At 52.2% G+C, this 20,833-nt stretch overlaps 2 protein-coding genes across 2 annotated transcripts in view; one reads left to right on the plus strand and one right to left on the minus strand.

The window, feature by feature from the left end:
• Positions 1-6,962, minus strand: part of Sympk (symplekin) — a 28,654-nt gene extending 21,692 nt beyond the window's left edge. Inside the window, exons 1-5 of the mRNA XM_032894334.1 lie at positions 6,838-6,962; positions 3,893-4,016; positions 3,682-3,747; positions 1,076-1,129; positions 920-993 (exon numbers count right to left, since the gene is read on the minus strand). Of these exons, the coding sequence (XP_032750225.1) occupies positions 920-993; positions 1,076-1,129; positions 3,682-3,747; positions 3,893-3,997 (299 nt within the window). The 5' untranslated portion in view covers positions 3,998-4,016; positions 6,838-6,962. The remainder of the gene's footprint in view (positions 1-919; positions 994-1,075; positions 1,130-3,681; positions 3,748-3,892; positions 4,017-6,837) is intronic.
• Positions 6,963-7,853: 891 nt separating this feature from the next.
• On the plus strand, positions 7,854-17,142 carry Foxa3 (forkhead box A3). The gene is made up of 2 exons (XM_032894335.1): positions 7,854-7,998; positions 15,338-17,142. Exons 1-2 carry the CDS (start codon positions 7,930-7,932, stop codon positions 16,331-16,333), a joined length of 1,065 nt encoding a protein of 354 aa, XP_032750226.1. The 5' UTR covers positions 7,854-7,929; the 3' UTR covers positions 16,334-17,142.
• Positions 17,143-20,833: the final 3,691 nt, after the last annotated feature.

A 20,833-nucleotide genomic window follows, 5' to 3' on the forward strand; every position in this document is an offset into this window, starting at 1 on the left:
CCTCCCGAGTCACAGACAGGGTGCCTGGCACATCTGAGGCTGCCATGGAGATCAACAGGCAAGGATTAGATGCCTTTGCTCACTCAACACAGCTATCGTCAGTCACCACCATTAGAACCAACCTCACTTGAGGCAGACACCAGGATAAGGAGGCCAGCAAGACATAGAGGCCCTGCTGTGAGGCTGACCTTCTACTGTGGAGATTTATCCAGGGAATTTCAAGTGGGGCACAGCAGCACCAAGGGCAATGCTCTCCTGCGGTCACAGGTCAAGCAGAAGCAGACCAGTTATGAAGGTGTTTTGTGAGGCAGAGGTAGTGACAGAGGGCTAGAGGGAGGAAGGGTCAGGCAAATACTCAGCAGATCATCTAGCTATGTGCAAGGGGTAGACCAACAAGTGAGGTTGTGATTCCCCCAGGAAGACGCCTGCTTCAGAACCAGACCATGAGGCCAGGGATTGGGGCAAACTCCTGTTCCAGAAACAAGAAAACAGAGACAGGAGGACCAAAAAATGAAGGACATGATCTGCTACAGAGTGGGTTCCAGCATAGCCTGGGCTACATCTAAAAGCAAAACAAAAACTAGACTGGTGATTTTAAAATAGTAAGGGGGTGGGAGGGGTGGAGTGGGCTAGAGATATGGCTTAGCAGTTCAAAGTGCACACTGCTCTAGAAGACACTCTGAGTTCAATTCCCAGTACCCGTGTCGTGTCAGCCTCGTGAAGAGAGTCTGGATGACTCGGTGGCTGAGACACGTGAACTGCTGCCTGAATTCTGAAAAGACAGCTGCTTTCTACAATCAAATCACCCATGAAGTGTTAGTTGAGAAGCATCTAGGGCTTCGATCCCACTAGGTGTGTGCTGGGGGACTCTGGGGGACACATGCCACCACACCCAAGCCCTCTCAATGATGCCCCATACCATGCCTCCTCGATGAAGCCAATGACAAACTTGCGCACTTCAGTGGACTTGTCTGCTTGGAAAGCGATGATCTCCTGTAATGTCGGAGGAAGACAGGTCAGGCCACACCAGGGAGCATCACCTCCCCTTCATCCTACCCTCAGGCTGGTCACTCACGTCCAGGAAGTTGTCCAGCAGGGTGGGGTCCTTGTTGATGATCAGCTCTTGGACCTGTAAGTTTGAGGGAAGGGGGAACAGACATAAACCCAGGCCCCAAATGCAGGCATGGTGGTTCTTATAATCCTAGTACAAGGAAGGCTGAGGCAAGACTGTCATGGTATCAAGGCAGGCTAGACTATGGAGTTCATGTAAAAAACTAAAAATTAAGGGCTAGCAAGATGGCTCAGTGGGCAAAGCATGACCTCCGCCAGCACAGGGACAGAGCATGGCTCTCTGCAAGCACTTTGGAGGCAAAGGCAGATTCTCAGGGAACCCGGCTAGCTAGACTAAGGATCAGCAGGCTCTGGGTTCTACTGAACGTCCCACTCCACCTCAGTAAGTGGAGGGTGACAGAGAAACATGTCAGCTTTGGGCCTCTAAAGACTGCCCACATGACTGCATCTCATGCCAAGCAGCTAAGCACCTATACCATGTCAACAAGAACACATGCACACTAGACACAGAGAAAACGGTTCATTCAAATGCAGGAGGGGAGACTGCTCAACAGTTAAGAGCTCTGGCTGCTCTTCTAGAGGATTAGGTTTGGTTCCCAGTACCCAGCTACAACCACCTATAACTCCAGTTCCTAGGGAACCCAATGCCCTCGTCTGGCCTTTGTCAGGGTTGTATGCACATGGTGCACTTACATGTAGGCAAAACAAAATAAAAAACACCTCAAATAGAAATAAATGCAAATGCAGTCTATGCAGACAGGAATAGGGACAAGTAGCAGTGGAGCCTATGGCAGTCCTGACCCCAAGTCTCAAAGCTATGCTGTATGAGACTCTTATAGATGAATGTTCTCACAAGCCACCCGGAGGCTTCACTGTGCCCAGACATAGGGCAGGCCCTGGTCAACAGTAAGGACAGACATTCAGTTCTAGACACGGAGGGAGTTGGGCCTAGTGTCATGGGCCTGTGATCCCGGCTACTTGATGAGGCAGGAAGATTACGAGCTCAGCACCTGCCTCAGCTGCAGAGTGAGTGCAAAGCCCTCTGAGTGGACAACACAGAATGCTTGTCAAAATAAACTCAGCCAGGCGTGGTGTTCCACGTCTTTAATCCCAGCACTTGGGAGCCAGAGGCAGGTGGATCTCTGTCAGTTTGAGGCCAGCCTGGTCTACAGAGCGAGTTCCGGGACAGGGCTACACAGTGAAACCCTGTCTTGAAAAACTGAGTGAGTGAGTGAGTGAGTGAACACCCAGCATATCAAGGCTCAAGGCTCAATCCCTAGCATAAGAAAAGAAGAAAAAGGCAAAACCCTGGGGCTTGTCTTCTTGAGGTTCAGCCTCCTTTTACCTGTCCAGCAGTTCACCAAGGATTCACCTGTTTCCACCCCAAGAGCTGAGGTCACAGGCATGTGTGGCCATGCCCAACTTTTATATGGGTACTGGGGATTTGAACCCAGAACCTTTTGCTTTCACAGTGAGCCATCGATACAGTCGCACACCATTCTCTTTGAAATAATACCTTCTCCCAGACATTGTTCTGGCAACCCAAAGCTGGTCCAAGACCTCAATGATACAACTGTAAATACTACTAGGCAGCACCCTCACAATCACCCCACCATCAGCACGAACTGTAGAGCTCAGGAGGGACTGGCTCCTCTTGGCCATATGCTGACCAAGTGCAACCAGGGTCCCAACCTAGGCAGTGTGTCCCGTCTTTATATTTTTTCTTCATGGTGCTGGGAAGATCCCAAGGATTTGGTGCTTGATAAACAGCAAAGTCTCTAAGTGAGCCACGTCATCAGCCCCTCACTGGGAACTCTAGGCAGGAGCTCTGCCACTGAGCTGTGCCTAGATGTGCTATCCAATGATCTCTGAACTCCATCTTGTTCAAGGACCCCTATCCTTTTCTACTTCTGCACATGCTCTGGTATTCTGCCTGTGTGTGGCTATGCCTTACATCTTCTCTTCCTCCAGCACTTAGTTCTTTTTTTTTTTTCCGGGGCTGGGGACCGAACCCAGGACCTTGCGCTTCCTAGGCAAGCGCTCTACCACTGAGCTAAATCCCCAACCCTCAGCACTTAGTTCTAATGTCCACTTTCAGACTCTTCCTGACCCCTCCTCTAATTCTCTCTGCACAACAGCCTTGCCCATTCTAGGTCACCATTGTCCACCCTACTCATTGCAAAGAGGAAAGGCAACAAAGACAGGCACAGGTCTGCTGATGAACCCCAGAATCCAAAGGCTACTTTGTCCAGTTGCTCAGAGTGGCCTCAGGCTCAGTCTGTAAACTCTGAGGTCTGCTGTGCTGTGCAGACACTCCAGGTGGTACCTTCCCAGCCCACCCCCGTCCTGTCCTGGTTCGTGAGAAGCACTGACTGAGCTGCACAGCACTGCACTCTGGGGCACAGGTCACGTGTGAGTGCACGTGCAGGCATGAGTACGTCACAGCTGTAGTGAGCACAGCCATGTATGAGTGCATTGGAGGTGTGTGAGTGTATGTGTACAGGCATGTATGATTGCAGGCATGTGTGTCTGCAGGTGCTAGCAGTGCTCCCTCAGTGGCTCTGTCCCCAGGCCCTTGTCCTGCCCTCCCTGACCCTTACCCCGCCTCACCTGTTTGAGCACTGTGATCTTTGAGTCATTGGTGATCAGCGCAGCCTGGTTCAGGAGATCTACCACCTGGAAGGTTGGAAGAACCAGGCGTTATGGCCAGCCTTGCTGGCCCAGGTCAATCCCTGCAGTCCTCCTGTTCTCTGCTGTCTGGATGGCACCGTTCGAAGCAGGAGTCCCACTTCCCCACTCCCAGCCCTGAAGCTACACTCACCCTTTCAGAAGTGGTCATGCCATCAATGCCTGGCCCTTCTTCTTGTGTGAAAAACTGTGATGCCACACTCCGGCGGGTGACACTGTCCCCGCTGCCACTTGCCATGACTGCTGTCAGGTTCTCCCTGGAAAAGAAGGGAGTGAGTTTCTCTGTCCGGCCCTCCTCCCTCCTCTACAGTGGGTATGGCATGGCGTTTATGTCCACGTATAGGGAATACAGTGCTTCACATCTACTTCTTATTTTTTCCTTTAATATAGGGTTGGGCTGGTCTCAGACTGACTAGGTAGGCAGAGATGGCCATCAACTCCTGTTCCTTCTCTCTGTGCCTCCCAAGAGCTGGAATTACAGGTGTGCACAGCCACACGTGGTTGCAGGCCAGCTAGGGCTGCAGAGTCAGACTCCACACCCCACCTCCAAAAAAAGTGTGTTGCTGCACGTCCTCCATCTCAACGATTGCAAGATGCAGATGCAGGTAGGTAGAAACCTCAGTGCAAGGCCAGCCTCACTTACACAGTGAGCTCAAAACTAGACAGTGCTACATCATACGCTCTCAGAAAAGGAAGGAAGGAGGAAAGAAGGAAGGAAACAGAAAGGAGGGGGAAAAGACTCATTACAATATATATCCTTAAGCCATTCCTTCTGTGGAAAGGGAAGAGGAACTTCTATAATTATCACAAAACCAAACTGACAAAATCGTGAAATGACTCACAGACAAGGCCCCACATTTGCCATTACTTTTAGCAGCAAGCAGCATAATCCAACCATGTGTTCCTAAATAGGGAGGCGGGCTACAAAGACTATTACACACTACATGCTGAAGGACTCTGAAAGCTTTGCACAGCATGTGCAAGGCCCTGAGGGGCCTGGGCCTGATACTGGGATAAACAGACAAGCCAACGGATGGCCCAGCTATGGGAAACAATTGATAGGAGACCCAGGAAGGTGCACACACCTGTAATATTAACACTCTTGGGAGTCTGAGGCAGGAAAATTGTGAGGTCTAAGCCAGCTGGGCAGCTAAGCAAGACCCTATTTCAAGAGAGGGGAGAAAGGAATGTGGAAGACCTCTACAGTGACTGTGCAGGGATCCTGTGAGCACCAGCAGGGAATGGTGATCTCCACAGCTTCCAGAAGTGGGGGGAAGGGGAGAGGAGAGAGAAGTAGGAGGAAAAGGAAGAAGAGGAAGAGGAGGAGAGGAGGAGGAGGAAGAGGAGGAGGTGGTGCTGGTGGGCGAGGCACTGTTGGGGCTGGGCACATTGCTCACTTGGTAGTCAATTGTTTGAAAAGCACAAAGCCCCATGCTCCATCCCCAGCACCACATCACCACAAACAAAAGATCAGTGTTCGTGTATCATACAGACCTTCTGGTTTGATAGGGAACCCAGGAGCTCTGGCTGCCAGGCAAGTGCTCTATCAATGAGCTATATCCCAGGCAACTTTTTGCGGATTGGTTTTGAGACACAGTCTCCCTAAGTTGCCCAAGCTGCCAGTAAACTCATCTGAAGTCCAGGCAAGGCCTAGACCTTTGTAATCCTCCTGCCCCAGTCTCTTTCACTAGCTGAATTACAGGTCTGTGCCAACAAGCCTGGCTTAAGTCATCTCTAGATGACAGATGACCTAAAATACTCAGTGCAACATACTATGTAAATGTTGTTACATTGTATTGTTGAGGGACTGATGTAAAATTTTAGAGTCTACAAATGGTCAGTGTAAACCATTTTCCTGAATATTTCAATCTAAGATTGGCTGAATCCACTCATGTCAACATTGAAGACAGAGGGTTACTGTCAACTTGTATATAAACTATTTCTATATCACTTTTCTTGATACTGGAACTCAATCTATTTTTCTCCTTCCCTTCTTTCAACAGTTGCAAATCATATTTATTTATTTATTTATTTATTTATTTATTTTGCATACAGTGGTCTGCCTGGATGTTTGTCTGTAGGTCAGAAGAGGGCATCGGATCCCATTACAGATGGTTGTAAGCCACCATGTGGTTGCTGGGATTTGAACTCAGAACCTCTGGAAGAGCAGTCAGTGCTCTTAACCTCTGAGCCATCTCTCCAGCCCCCACAAATCATTTTGTTACGTAAGTGTAATTAGTGATTCCTGCCAGACTTCCCATTGAGGAATAGTTGGGATGCTTGCAGTCAGGCTATCAGAAACATTAGCACTGTCTCCCTCCACTCCCCTCTTGGCTGTGCGCTCAGCATTGAACTGCCACCAGGAAGTACGACTCTGTTACCCTAAAGCGTAGATCTTCGAGTGTTTTTCTCATTCATTCAACGAACATCAACTGAGCAACACCAGCGTGTAACCGGTGCTACCTGTGCTGGAAGGCAGGCACCAAGACACACCTTGTCCTCGCTTTCACAGAGCTTACGGTCAGGGACATCTTCAGAGAGCACACATATAAATCCCTAGTAACAAGTTCGACCACACGTGACGAAAAGGAAAGGCACGGGGACCTATGAGAGCCTTCAGCAGGCGGATTTGGGGAAGGAGAGCAACAGAGGCTTCGCAGGATACGTGACGTGGGGTGCCGAGCCCCCCAACCCCAAGGATGAAAGGGAGTTAGGCCGAAGGATAACAGCATGTTTCGAGGGCGGGGAGATTGGAGAGGAACAGCCTGTGCAAAGGCCCCGTGGTGGGGAGGCACATGGGCAGGCTGGGGAGGTGAAGGGCCAGTTGCAGCTGTGTGCTGAGCGGGGGGATGAACCAGGACTCAGACTGGAGGCCGAGGAGGTCTGTGGGGTCCACGTTGGAACTTTGGCTCCGGGGAACTGAGAAGCCAAGGAAGAGTCCAGAGCAGTGGGAAGAAGCAGGGGCCCGCGACCCCGCTGCTCCCGGCCTCCACCGAGGCCCTCCCCGCCGCTCGCGCCCCGGCCTTGTCAGCGCCCCTCCTCCCCTCACCCCAGGACCTCACGCCGCCACCCGCTCACCGCGGCTCCGGCCTCCGTCCCCCTCGCGCCCCCTCAGCAGCGCCTCTCCACAGACGCTGCCGCCGCCATCTTCCGCCCGCCGCCGTGACACAGCGCAGGCGCTGCACTAGTAGGGCCGCCGGGAAATGGAGTCCGACACCGCGGTCCGTCCCCGCCCCTACGGCGTGCCGCGTCGGCAGCCGCCCGCCCTCCCCGGGCGTCCACCGGGGCGGCCGCCATTTCCGGCCTTCGAGCGCCATGCCTTCTGGGAAATGTAGTCCAAGCTGCGCAGGCGCCGGACGGAAATGGGAACGGAGGCTTCTGGGAAATGGAGTTCCCAGCGGTCCGGAGTCCATCTCCCTAGACGGCTGGCTGACGTTAGAGCAGAGAGTGCTGTGAGTGGAGCTTCTGGGTCTTGGAGGAGATCTGGTGCCTTAATGGGTCTAAGCAGAAGCCCTGAGCCTTTCCACCGCCGACCCTGACCCTGTATGGAACCTGCAACATTTGCAGTCGTCAAAAGCCTCAGTCTTCCCGTCTGTCCAATGGGAATGTGGTTTCAAGAATCCCTGCGGGCTACTTACGGTGTCGTATAGGACTTGTGGAATCCTGAGCTCTGCCAGCCTCCTTTCTTTCGTGGAGGACATGCGGGGCTCTGGAGTTTCCCTCTGTTAGATGGTGACGATGAAACACTTGGAGGCTAAAAGATTCCCCAGCTCCTGCGTTGTAGCTCTAGGCCTTTGGGGATCAGTAGGATGTGGCTCTCCATCCTACCCCTTGTAGTTCCCCACTCTTCACCCCATCGCTTAACTTCCAGGTGCCAGGACCGAGGATCCCGGTGCCTGAGGTCTCTCTTCTTGCGATCCCGCAGGGGGCGCCCCAATCCGAGCGCGCCGCCCTCGGGGAGGCGGGAGGGGGGAGCCTGGGGCGGGCCAGGGAGGGGGTGTCCCGGCTATAAAAAGTGGCTGCCTCCCAAGGCGCCTGGGCCAGCGGGACTCCCGGGCTGTATGCCTCAGGTCTGAACTCGGGGCGAGTGCCCGTAGAGAGACCGAAGCGCTCGGTTCCCCCGGGGGGGGGGGCCCGCAGCCTAGGCGTGTGGGGGCACAGGCCCGGGGGATGCTGGGCTCAGTGAAGATGGAGGCCCATGACCTGGCCGAGTGGAGCTACTACCCGGAGGCGGGCGAGGTGTGTCCTCGGGGATGGCGGAGCGGGAAATGGGGGGCAGGTGTGGGGCTGCGTGCTTAAATGCGAGCAGGGGCTGTGGTGTGGGCCCAGGTGGGAGCCACAGACCTGAGAACAGAGTCTAGGTGTGGGAGTCGGGGATAGGCGGGCAAGGCTTGGGAGAACGATTTAGATAGCAGATCCATGCGATGGCTTGCCTCCAACGAAAGAAAAGGGTAGCAATGAAACCTTGAGGCTACGCTTGAAAGGTGTTAAGACCCTGTGTTCCAGTGAACAAATTGGAGGTGGGAATCGGAGCTCTAGGGTAGAGTGATAGAAGCTGGGGGACCTCGAGAAGTGAGCTTCATAGTAGAGAGGAGAAATACCGGGACTAAGAGGGGTTGGGAGTCCGCGGTAAGGAGCAGTCTGTGGCGGAATTCAGGATTTGAAGACCGAGGTGGGGGCACTTTGTGCGGTTAGGGTCAGAATTGGGATTCAGGGATAAAGATGAGCTGGAGAGCTAAAGTAGGGGCAGAAATCGGGTGGCCAGGGGGTCCTTTTGAGGAATCTAATGTAACAGGTGGCTTGGGTAGACCTCAGATGACGTCAGCCTTGGAAAATCAGACGACACGGGGATCCACATCTGTGTGGTAGGAGTCAGTCATCCTTACCCCGACCCTCAGCAGGGACTCCCTTCAGATTGTCCACCATCTAGTAGTCGTTGGTAGACTTACATTAATTCCTTCACCCCAACAAATGAAAGTTCCTCTTCACGTCTAACTCCCGTTTGTCCGATCGCAAGGACTCCTGCTTTGTTCACGCACCCTGTAATCCCTATTGTGATGGTGGGAAGAAGGACATGAGGTTCTGGACCTATGGTTCCTAACAGCTTAAAGTGGAGGTGAGATGTTGGAATGGTTGGGCTCTTCAATGAGTCAAGGTTTAGCGGTTGAGGGAGGTGGCTAGGGTCTGTATTTCCAAGTCGTGGAATTGGACTCCTGGATCCCTAAGGGTAGCCGGCTGTGGACTTGGCGATGCGCCCGGGAGGGGCCAGTCCTGGGTCTGGGTAGGTGTGAGGTGGGGCAGAGCTGACCGGGAAGGAATTGGGAGTGTGGAGAGGTGGAAAGGGAGTGGGCTGGAGGTGTTGGTGACTTAGTAGGAAAGGCAGAGGCCAGGGTGGTATGTGGAGGTTCTCAGGTAATTGGGAGTTTGAGAATTGGATTTAAGAGAGTTGGTCCTTCCCGAGACACATCTGAAGAAGTTTGTTGAGGGATCTAGGGAGAAAAGGCTAAAATTTGGGGGTATATGTGAATGCTCCCCGACCCCCAGTTGAGGAGACAGAAATTGACAGACCAGTTCTGGTTCTGCAGGCCTGTGTATCTAGCATTTGAGAAGCTGAGGCAGGAGGATGACAAGTTTTAAGGTCAGCTACATAGCAAGCTTGACCCACAGAATGAGACCTTGGGAAAGGGGGAGCTAGGCGAGGGCCAGCTTAAATGTAATTTTTGGAAGGATTAACAAAAGGAAAGAATGGAATGGTTTGTAGCCAAAGTCTGGTGTCCCCCACTTCCTTTTAGTCTGAAGGTGCCCCCGGGGTCCTTCTGCGGGGCACCTGCACTGCACCAACAGCACAGCTCCCAGCAGGAAGAGAGCCCTCCTCTCTCCTTGCTCCTGAGAACAATGGGTGGGCTGCATTCCTCTGGGACTAAGAATGAGCAAGACCGCCCCACAAAAAACAAAACAAAACCAAACCCTCAACATTTTCTTGTCCACTAATTGCTTCTGCTGGTGGGAGCAAGGTTGATACCTTGTGTCTTCCTCTGGCTCCACGGCTCTTGGAAATTGAGCATCCTGGAGTAACCCCATGGGACCTTAAGCTCTCACACATCATCTGCCCCACCCATTGCAGAGAAGGGCAGTAGGGTACCTTGCAGTATGTTGGGGTTCACAGGTTGGTTCTGGAACCGGAACAACATTAGGCTTCTTCCACTAACACACACTTCTCCAGAAATAATAAGGAAACAAAAAGGGAGAAATTCCAGCCTCCTAGGTGGGGAGGCAGGTCCCCTGAGGGCTTTCCCCCACTCTCAGCCACACCCTGAGGGAGGGGAGATCCGGTTCAGACCCGGACTTCAGAGGTTCATCCCAGCCGTGGGGCGTGGGAAAGCCTAGGGTGGATGAGAGCAGCTGGAGTGCTTGAGGTCAGACCTCAAGAAGGACTTCCGGGTGGGTGGGGAGCCAGAAAAGGAAAAGCCTGGTGTCCTAAGGTTGGAGAAGTGGAGTGGGGTGCCAAGGGATTAAGAGACTCTGTGGAACCCCCTGAGGCCAACACTTAACCCTTAGAACAGCAGGGGCAGAAACAGCCAACCAGGGTGGGAAGATCAGCGCATGGGGGAGCGCAGGAACCAGGCTCCTGGAGAGATGGCTATATGAAGAATTACTGAGCTGTGCTGCAGACAAGGGGAGTGGGGGAAGGGAGGAAGAGAATGCCAAGGAGGGGAAACTGAGGCAAAGGGAGGCGGTGGCAAGCAAGCGCTAGGTGGGAGAGGAAAGAGATGGCTAGGGAGGTAGACACCGTGAGGGGAGGGTTAGAGTTAGGGTCCCAGATACAGGATACAGACAGAGGGAGAGTCAGGGGAGGTGGTAAACACCGTTAATCCCAGCACTAGGGAGGGGGAGGCAGATTGCTACACAGTTGAAGGCGGCCAGGGCAGTATAGCAAGATCCCGTGTCAGAAGGAGGGAGGGAGAGGAGGGAAGAAGACTGTGAGAGAACAAACAGAAAACTGCTTACAGAGCCCTGTGTGGACAACACCTGTAAAGTCCGCATTTGAGAGGTGGGGGCAGGAGGGGCAGGCCATTCTTGGCGGCTAGAAGGAGCTTCCTATGGTTGCTAGAGAGGAGGGAGAGAGAGAGCCGGCTTCGGAGTTAAGAGTACCATGCCGAGTTCCGACGATGATTCCCAGCATCCACATTGGGCAGCTCACCTCTGCCTGTAACTCCCCATCCAGAGGGTCTGAAACCGTCTTCCGGGCTTCCCCAGCACCCACACTCACTTGTAGATATTCATATAAGGAATTTTTTTTTTTTTTTAAAGCAGTTGCTGGGGTTGGGGATTTAGCTCAGTGGTAGAGCGCTTGCCTAGCAAGCACAAGGCCCTGGGTTCGGTCCTCAGCTCCAGGAAAAAAAGAAAAGACAAAAACAAAAATAGCAGTCGGGGCCTAGGCTGGAGCGCAGTTGGTGAAATGCTTGCTTGGTATGCAAGCAGCCCAGGCTTCAGTCCCCAGCATGGTAGAAACCTACCGTGCTGGCCCATGCTTGTAATCTCTGCCCTTGGGTGGTAGCCACAGAAATCAGGAGTTGGAAGTTAGCCTAGGTTAGCTCAAGGCTAGCCTGGGCTTCTTGCCACTCTTGTCCAAGAGAAGGAGAAATAAGCTACCTGGAGAGACTGATGAAGGTGGCTGTCACCTGTCTGTGCCTCCCTAAGCTGTTCTGGCAGGTTTCTTTGTTTGTTGGGCCTCTAGTCTAGCTAGTGCTCGAAGTGGCAGAAAACCAGAAATTAGGTGGTTTCCAGTCAGTCACCACCAAGTCTAAGATCCCTGCCAATGCAACAAGACCCCACCTGGGAGTTGGCAGGGAGGACGGAGGACAGTGGGCAGACAGGGCAGGTATACCTACAAGAAAAGAACTATCTGATAGGTGTAATGTTTTCCATTACCCTCTGGATCACTGACTCACCACTAGATGGTTAGCTCTACAAGTGTGGACCCTTGTGACTGCCTTGACCACAGGACACTGGTAGGGCCCAGGTTCTAGACTATCAAAATTCTTCCTCTTCCCCTGACAACTTCTCTGTGCCATAGCTGGCTCAGCTGGGAATCATAAATGGGAATCATAGCACCTCTCAAAGCAAGGGGAAATAGTTGTAGTGCCCCGCCTCGCCTAGAATCCCCCAGTGAGGGACTGGGGGCGTGGCTCAGTGGTAGAGCCCCTGCCTGGAATCCTCCAGTGAGGGGCTGGGGGTAGGGCTCAGTGGTAGAGCCCCTGCATAGAATCCCCCAGTGAGGGGTTGGGGACATAGCCTAGTGGTAGATCCCTGCCTAGTATGTGTAATTCTGGGATTCAAGCCTCAGCATCAACCAGGAAACAGTGTCACAGTAATAGCACACACAGGTTGGTAAGGATTAGAGAAAGTACCCGTGAAATGCTTGGGTAAGTTCCTGGCACAGTGTGGCTGGTGAGTAAGTGCCTGTTATCAGTATGGTGGTCCATACCTGTAATCCACGCACTAGGGAGCCTGAGGTTGCTGTAGAAGGACTAGAGGCCAACACGGGCTGCACTGCAAGACCCTGCCTTAAAAAAAGCAGTTTAAAAAAAAAAAAAACCCTCTAGAGCAGCTGAAAACTATACAGATGCTGACTTATATACCACAAAAACTATTTCAGTGTATAACCCAGAGTGTTCCTCAGTGCCCACGGGCCCTCCTGGGCACTGGAGCAGCAGGATCACAGGTGTGAGCCCCCACGGCGTGCCTGAGGGTGGTTCTGGAAGGCACAGCAGCGTGCCATGTCGCACTGAGCTAAGAGGCACCTGCTCCCCTGTGTGAATAGTTCTGAAAATGGGGCACACCCGTAAATGTTTGCCTTGTATGCGTGCATATGCGTGTATGTTTCTCTGGGTGTGCATGCACACATTCGTGCATGGGTTTGTGTGCATGTGTGTGTGCTTGAGTATTTGGGGGAGGGGGGAGTATCCCACGCAAATGCAATTGGAGATCTGAAGACAACTTGCAGGAGAAGAGATCTGGTGCCCTCGTCTGGCTCCATGGCCATCAGGCACTCACACGGCGTGTACACACACATGCAGGCAAAACAATAATATGCGTAAAATCTAAAAAGAAGAGCAAGGGAAAAAAAACCCATGGATTTTGTTATGCAAGTCAATTTTTTTTTAGCTGACTTGGCTAATTTGGATTGGTTTCTCAATTATTTTCAAATCAAATAATTGATTTCTCAATTTTATTGTGCTCAGAATCTAATTTTTTTTTTTTTTTTTTTTATTGAGACCGGGTTTTTCTGTGTAGCTCTGGCTGTCCTGGAACTAACTCTGTAGACCAGGCTGGCCCCAAACTCAGAGATCCTCTTGCCTCTGTCTCCTGCGTGCCGGAATGAAAGGCGTGTGCGCCATCACTGTCCGGCTTTCTCTTTCCTTTTTAAGTATGCAGCCATGACTGGTCTGGAAGTTGTCATGTAGACTAGGTTGGCCTTGAATGCCTGTGTCAGCCTCCTGAATGTCAGGGTTCTCTTCTCGCCAGGCACCACTATGCCAAGCAACGAGACATTTAAAACCCATTTTTATGACATTTTAAAAATTATTTCTAATTATGCATGTGAGTGTGATTATGAACACATCAGGGCAGGTGCTCAAAAGGCTAGAGGTGTCAGGTCCCTTGGGGCTAGAATTATAGGCAGCTGTGAGGTGCCTGCTGTTGGTGCTGGGAACTGACCTCTGTCTTTGGGAAGAGCAGTGGTTGCTCTTAACTGCTGAGCCATCTCTCCAGCCCTCAAACTCTTTCCGCTATTAAAAATGTTTTGAAGGTGAGCCGTGCTAGTGCCCGCCTTTAATCCCAGCACTCGGGAGGCAGAGGCAGGCAGATCTCCTTGAGCTCAAGGCCAGCCTGGTCTACAGAGCAAGTTCAAGGACAGTTTTTTCCTGTCTGAAAAAACAACATACACACCCCCAAAAAGAAAAAAAAAATTACAGACCCCAGACGATTTCATGTTTGTTTGTTTGTTGAGACAGAGTCTTGCTAGGTAGCCCCCTGCCTCTCCCTGCCCACTGTTAGGACTGCAGTCTCGTGCCCGTTCACTGTCCCAGTTCCTTTTGGTCTGGTATCTGTCCATTGATAATTGTTGTGTTCAAAAGTAAAACTTTAAAATGGTTTAAAAAATGCATTAATGCAGTTTAAAACCTTATTTATTTACATTTATTTATTATTTATTGTATATGTATATGATCACACAAGTGCCAAGTGCATATGTGGCCAGCAGCAGACGACCGTCAAAAGCCAGTTCTCTCCTCCCATCAGGTCCTGAGGACCGAACTTGTGTTCTTGGGCTTTACCCATTGAGCCATTTGCTGGCCCCTAATTTAAAGTAGTGCTCATTTGCTAGTGTAGCTAAGGGGCTTCAGAAGCTGTTTGAAGGGGATCGTGAGGGCCTAAGCTGCACACCGAGGCTTCGTCTCAAACACAAACAAATCGAGCTTAATGGGAAAAGGGACACTGCCTTCCACTTTCGCCACACCACAGGCAGAACATAAGTAGGTGGTAGACCTTTGGTCTATTGCAATAGCAGATGTTGCAGATCAATGAAAAACCTGTAGTACTCTCATAAGAAAGAGGGTACAAAAGGTTGATGAAAATCTTTCTCTTTAGGAGAGTGAATGGGGGCTTCCTGTATGCTAGGTAAGCAATTTACCACTTAGCCACACCCCTTGGTCCCTCACTGGGGGACTCTAGGCAGGGGCTCTACTACTGAGCCACCTCCCTAGTCCTTCTTTTAGTTATTTTGTGACACTATCCAAATAAGTTATTCAAGTTGTCCTGGAAGTCTCTCTGAAGCTTAGGCTGGTCTTGAACTTGTATCATTAGCCACCCACATAGCTGGGATTACAGGCCTGTACCACCACACCTGGTAGAACCGATACTTCAGTGTGATTTTGAAAATGCCCTTGCTGGGCACTGGTAGCACAGCCTTTAATCCCAGCACAGCCTTTAATCCTTGTGAGGCAGAAGCAGACGATCTAGGTGAGACCCTGTCTGCCTCGAAAATACAGAAAGTCAAAACCAAAGACAAACAAAAACAAAAAGGAAAAAAAGAAAAGGGAAATTAACCTGGTGGATACCCTAAAAGAATCTAAGATTAATGAATGCGTTTTTAAGACTTTCTTTAAGTTTTACTCTTGAATACAATAATTATCAATAGACAGGGTATCTTAGACTATCTACAGTTGGAAAACTGTGTTCCAATATGACCCTGAAGGTATAGAAGGAGACAGAGCCCTAGAGTGCAAGCAGGGGACAGGACATGGGCAAGTAGCTACCTCGGAAGCGACTTAATGATGGACGGGACTCATGGAAAAGGTTAGGCAAGCAGGTGGGCTGGATATGCCAGCCCACACCTGTATACCCAGCTGTTGGAAGATGGAGACAGATCAGGAAATCAAAGTCATCCTTGGATTACATAGTGAGTTTGAAGCTAGCTTGGACTATCTGTAAAGTCATCCGTAGACCTGTACTCGAGAGCTCCTTTGCTGAGCGGTAGAGTGCGAGCCCACTGATGTATCTGTCTCTCTCCCTCCAGGTGTATTCTCCAGTGAATCCTGTGCCCACCATGGCCCCTCTCAACTCCTACATGTCCTTGAACCCTCTCAGCTCTCCCTACCCTCCCGGAGGGCTTCAGGCCTCCCCTCTGCCTACAGGACCCCTGGCACCCCCAGCCCCCACCGCTCCCCTGGGGCCCACCTTCCCAAGCCTGGGCGCAGGCAGCGGCACCGGAGGCAGTGCTTCCGGGTATGGCGCCCCAGGGCCCGGGCTTGTACACGGAAAGGAAATGGCCAAGGGGTACCGGCGGCCACTGGCTCATGCCAAACCACCTTATTCCTACATCTCTCTCATCACCATGGCTATCCAGCAGGCACCAGGCAAGATGCTGACCCTGAGTGAAATCTACCAATGGATCATGGACCTCTTCCCGTACTACCGGGAGAACCAGCAACGTTGGCAGAACTCCATCCGGCACTCGCTGTCCTTCAATGACTGCTTCGTCAAGGTGGCACGCTCCCCAGACAAGCCGGGCAAAGGCTCCTACTGGGCCTTGCATCCCAGCTCCGGGAACATGTTTGAGAACGGCTGCTATCTCCGCCGTCAGAAGCGCTTCAAGCTGGAGGAGAAGGCAAAGAAAGGAAACAGTGCCACATCTGCCACCAGGAATGGAACGGTGGGGTCAGCCACCTCTGCCACCACTACAGCTGCCACTGCAGTCACTTCCCCGGCTCAGCCCCAGCCTACGCCGCCGTCTGAGCCCGAGGCCCAGAGTGGGGAAGATGTAGGGGGTCTGGACTGCGCCTCGCCTCCTTCATCCGCACCCTATTTCACTGGCCTGGAGCTCCCAGGGGAACTGAAGTTGGATGCGCCCTACAACTTCAACCACCCTTTCTCTATCAACAACCTGATGTCAGAACAGACATCAACACCTTCCAAACTAGATGTGGGGTTTGGGGGCTACGGCGCTGAGAGCGGGGAACCTGGGGTCTACTACCAGAGCCTCTATTCCCGCTCTCTGCTCAATGCATCCTAGCGGCGCAACTGGGAGAAACGCGGTGATGGGGTTTGCTGTGACAGATGACCGGGTTCTTCGGCCCTGATCTTTCTGGTTACACTCTGCTTGTCCAGTTAATTAACATCGTATTTGGTCTATTACTGTGATATGACCCATTGGCTACTGTGGTAACTGCCATGGACTCTTCGGTGGGCCTAGGGTTGGGGTATTGTGAAGGCAGATGCATTTGGGAGTGTTGCGAAGGTGGCCATGTCGGACATACCGTGAAGGCAGTTGGACTGGTGTACTATAAAAGCTGCATGTTAAGTGAGTGATCCACTGGGTGGCTGATGGCCGCGATGTCGGAGGACATATTGTTTGGCCCTTCGGATGCTGCGATGGACATCTTGATTGACCTTTTGAATGTGTGACAGTCACACCGTGTCAGCCACATCTTCTTTGGCCCATTGTATCCAGGGATCACCTTTTTTTTTTTTTTTTTTTCTTTTTTTGGCAGACTTCTTGGTACAGCAGATGCCAAGTTGACCACCATGTCTTTTTTTTTGACATTCTGGATGCATGGAAGGTCACCTTATTGGCAAGGTGACATCTCGACGTGCTGTTATGCACCAAGTTGGTGACCACAGGCCTGCTGTCACCATCTCCTTGGTGGGGGTTGGATGAGGGGTAGAGGTGAGCAGACCCTGTGACTTCTCTGAAGGCCATCCCCCACCGCTGCCCATGAGAAGGGCTAGTGTGGGTGTAGGGGGTTCCTACTGACGTCAAGTTCTTGTATGGGGCTTGGGGTACTGCCTGTGTTTGACCATTAAAACGGCACCGTCTCCGTCTCCTGGTGTCTTTTTCTTGGCGGACCCTGTGAGGCTCAAACACCTAAATGTGTGTTCCCCTGTGCCCTTCTTCCTATCCCAGGGAGCTGGTGGCCTCTGTGGGGGAAGGGCTGGGGGGGGGGGAAGCAGCAATGTGACCTTTGGCTCTTTGTTGTCCCTGACCCCAAGGACAGTTTGTTCATAGATAGCAGCCCCCGCAGTAGTGGGGCCAGAGCAGCCAGGGAGGAGGTGGCTTTGCAGTGACCAAGGCCATCGCCCCTCCCCCACCTTGCAGACACAGACACACACACACACACACACACACACACACACACACACACACACACCCCACACACATACCTCGAGCTCTAAGGGTACAGAAACTATAGGCTATTCAATTTGGGGGAAGGGAAAACAATGCTAGACTTGAAGGGGTGTGTGTGTGTGTGTGTGTGTGTGTGAGAGAGAGAGAGAGAGAGAGAGAGAGAGAGAGAGAGAGAGAAAAGAGAATTTTTATTTTATTTACTTATTTGTTTTTGAAAGAGGGTCTCATATTCTGATATGCTGGAACTCACGGCAATTCCCCTGCCTCCGCCTTCATGCGAGGATTACAGGGGTGTATACCTGGTCTACGCCGATTTATTCTGGTGTATTCAGTGCTGGGGCCGGAACCCAGAGACCAGAGCATGCTAGGCAATCACTTACCTATGGAGCTAGGTCCACTCTGTCAGTCTTTCTAGTCACCCACACTCTGGCCCCTCCTTGGCTCTCTTCTCTGGCCTCCCTCTCCGGGTTCAGAGTTTCCGCCTCTACCTGCCGCCTGGCAGGCGGGTCCCTCTATTTCTGTCGCAGTCCCGCCTTGCCCGGGCCGCGTGTCACCCCCGCCCCCTGCCTTGCTGGCTCCCAGTTGTCAGCCGTCCCACCAGGCTGGCTGTCCTGGGGAATTCCTCCCGGTTCCTGGAAAAAACAACTGGGGCCGAGAGAAAGGCCCTCAGTCTCCCCGGGTCCCGGCCCTCCCCCGGGCCTGGGGGTCGCCGGCCCGAGGCAGGAAGCCCTGCGGTTTCTGGCTTCTCCCCGGCGGCCTCCGGATCTGGCCCCCGCCCCCCTCCCCGCCCCCCGGGCCAACAGCCCAAATATTATTCCGCAGGAGGAGTCGGTGGCGGCGGGAGGAGGCCCGGGTTGAAAGAGGCTTTCAGGGCAGCCAGGCCTGGGGCTTCCTGTCCCCAGGCTCGGGCCTCAGGCTGCCCCACTGGGGACCTCAGGTGGCCTGAGAGGCGGGGTGTTGTTGTAGGGTCCTTAGGGGAGGGTGGGGCCATCTGTAGGGGTTTCTGGTGGCCACCAGCTCGCCTGGCCTTGCCTGGCGTGGGCAGGTGTGACCCCCCCACCCCAGGGACAGCCGGCTAATGTCCAGCGTGGAAAAGTACCACCATCAGACGTGGGACGTGTGGACAGACAGGAGGACCCTATGAGGGATGATGGGTCGTTGGATTAGGGGGAAGCATAGGAATATAGAGAGGGCTGGGCTGTGGGGTTCACGTGACATAGTCTAAGGAAAAGACTTGTGGGTGGGAAACTGAGGCTAGGGGCCTGGGGTCCCAGCTTGAGCACGGGGTAGGGCGGCGGGGGGAGCTATATACTTGGGAGACTTTGAGGTGAGGTAATGACCATAGAAATGGCCCCAGATGTTGGGCCCACACCCGTGGTCTCAGCACTTGGGAAGCATAGGCAGGAATGTTTGCCGGCCAACCTAGGCTACATAGCTACATAGTGTGTCTGCCTCTTAAACAAGAAAACTTGACAAGTAATGAGTAATTTGAATACTCCCTTTCTAGGGCCCTTTACTTTATTACTGGCAAAAACTGAGGTAAGGTGCCGGCTTGACTTGCTCAAGGTCACACAACGTGTGTGTGTGTGTGTGTGTGTGTGTGTGTGTGTGTGTGTGTGGGGGTGTGTGTGTGTGTGGGGGGGGGGGGCTCCCAGGAAGGTCATCTGGCTCTGACTCAGTCCCCTGGACCTCCACCGTTCTAGAGAATAGTCACTTCCTGTCACAATTTGGTATGGTAGGAGCCTCACCCACAAAAGTTCACAGGTGTGTATGTGAATGGGTGTATGTGTGTATGTATATGTGTATGTATGTGGTTGTATGTTTGAGTGTATGTATGAGTATGCATATGTATATGTGTATGTATGTGAATGTGTATGTATGTGAGTGTGTATGTGAGTGTGTATGTATGTGATTGTATGTAATGAGTGTGTGTATGTGTGTATGTATGATTGTATGTGATTATATATGTGTGTATATGAGGGTGTGTGTGTGTTCAGGTCATGTTTGTCATACAGCTCTTTACATTTCTTAGTGTCATTTTGATATTGCTTCTCTGCTGTTCTGTGTGCGACGGGTGTCTTTTAGCATTTCAGTGTGTGCTTCTGTATCTTGGTCTGTCACTGGTCATCCTGTCTGTCACTGGGCCCATGCATAACGGCACCTTTACGTGTCCCTCTTCTGTGTGTAACATTGTGTCTCTGTCCCTCAGACTTGCACATCTGCCTATATTGGTCACTGTGCGTCACTGTGTCTGTCCACGAATGTGTCACCATCTACCCTGGTGCCGCTGTGTGTTACTCACCACTCAGGCCACAGGTGGGCGTGTCGGGCCCACTGGTGCCAGGACTGCGGCCCGACCCAGCCCAGCCTACCCTGGCTGCTGTGGTCCAGGCTGGACGCCTGTTTGCCATGCCTGCCTCAGGTAAACAGGAGGATCCGGAGGGCCAGGGCACCTCCCTCACCTCTGCTCCCTTCTCTTAGGGCTGCTCCCGGCCCAGCTGGATCGCAGCCCACTGTCGTGCCCCCAGCCACCCTGAACTCACAGACCCAGTCTTGGCCTCAGGTCTCTGTTTGCCTGTCTGTCTCTCTGTCTCTTTCTGAGGTAGTGCTTCTCAACCTTTCTAATGCTGTGACCCCTTATATGGTGATGACCCCCAACCATAATAATTTCGCTGTTGCTTCATAACTATACTTTTACTACTTTCATGTAAATATCTGATATTTAGATGCAGATGTTGTAAATATCTGATGTGCAGATGACCTTAGGTGACTCCCGGGAAAAGGTCATTTGACCCCCCCATGGGGTCTCGACCCACAGATTGAGAATCATTGCTCTAGGCTCTTATGCTAGCTTCCGGTTCCCTGTGAAGCTGAGGGTGGCCTTGGATGACCCCTTCTCCTTTTTCTACCTCCATACTGCTGCCATTACGGGCATGAGCCACCATGCCCAGCTTCTGAGGTGTTGTGTATCGAACCCAGTGCTTCTTGCACACCAGACAAACACTCTGCCAAGGGAACTATGTGCCTGACCCTAGTCTTTTTTTTTTTTTTTTTTTTTTAATTTATCTGTTTTAGTGGAATGAGGGAGGTTTTTTTTTCTTTCTTTCTTTTTTTTTTTTTTCAGATATATAGCCCGGGCTGGTCTCAAACTCACTTTGTAGCCAAGGATGGCTCTGAACTCTTGTTCCTCCTAACTTCACTTCCCAGGTGCTGGGGTGACAGGCCACCACAGACCCGTGCCCCCTGTATTTTAATCTCTTGGTATCTTTCTGTACCGGCTTCCTTTTGCCTGCCTTTCCATGGCTCTGGCTCTCCCTGCCATCTCTTCCCCTTGCTGTCGGTCTTTCTCCTTCCTTTCTTGTCCGCCCGGTGAGTTTCTCAGATCGG

This window comes from Rattus rattus, chromosome 2 (assembly GCF_011064425.1).
Source record: "Rattus rattus isolate New Zealand chromosome 2, Rrattus_CSIRO_v1, whole genome shotgun sequence".
NCBI lineage: Eukaryota > Metazoa > Chordata > Mammalia > Rodentia > Muridae > Rattus > Rattus rattus.

What these genes read in the sequence shown, in the direction of transcription:
- Foxa3 (XM_032894335.1), top strand. Translation starts at nt 7,930, where the DNA reads ATGCTGGGCTCAGTGAAGATGGAGGCCCATGACCTGGCCGAGTGGAGC. An exon ending in ACTACCCGGAGGCGGGCGAG is followed by an intron (nt 7,999 to 15,337) that starts GTGTGTCCTCGG and finishes CTCTCCCTCCAG; the next exon opens with GTGTATTCTCCAGTGAATCC.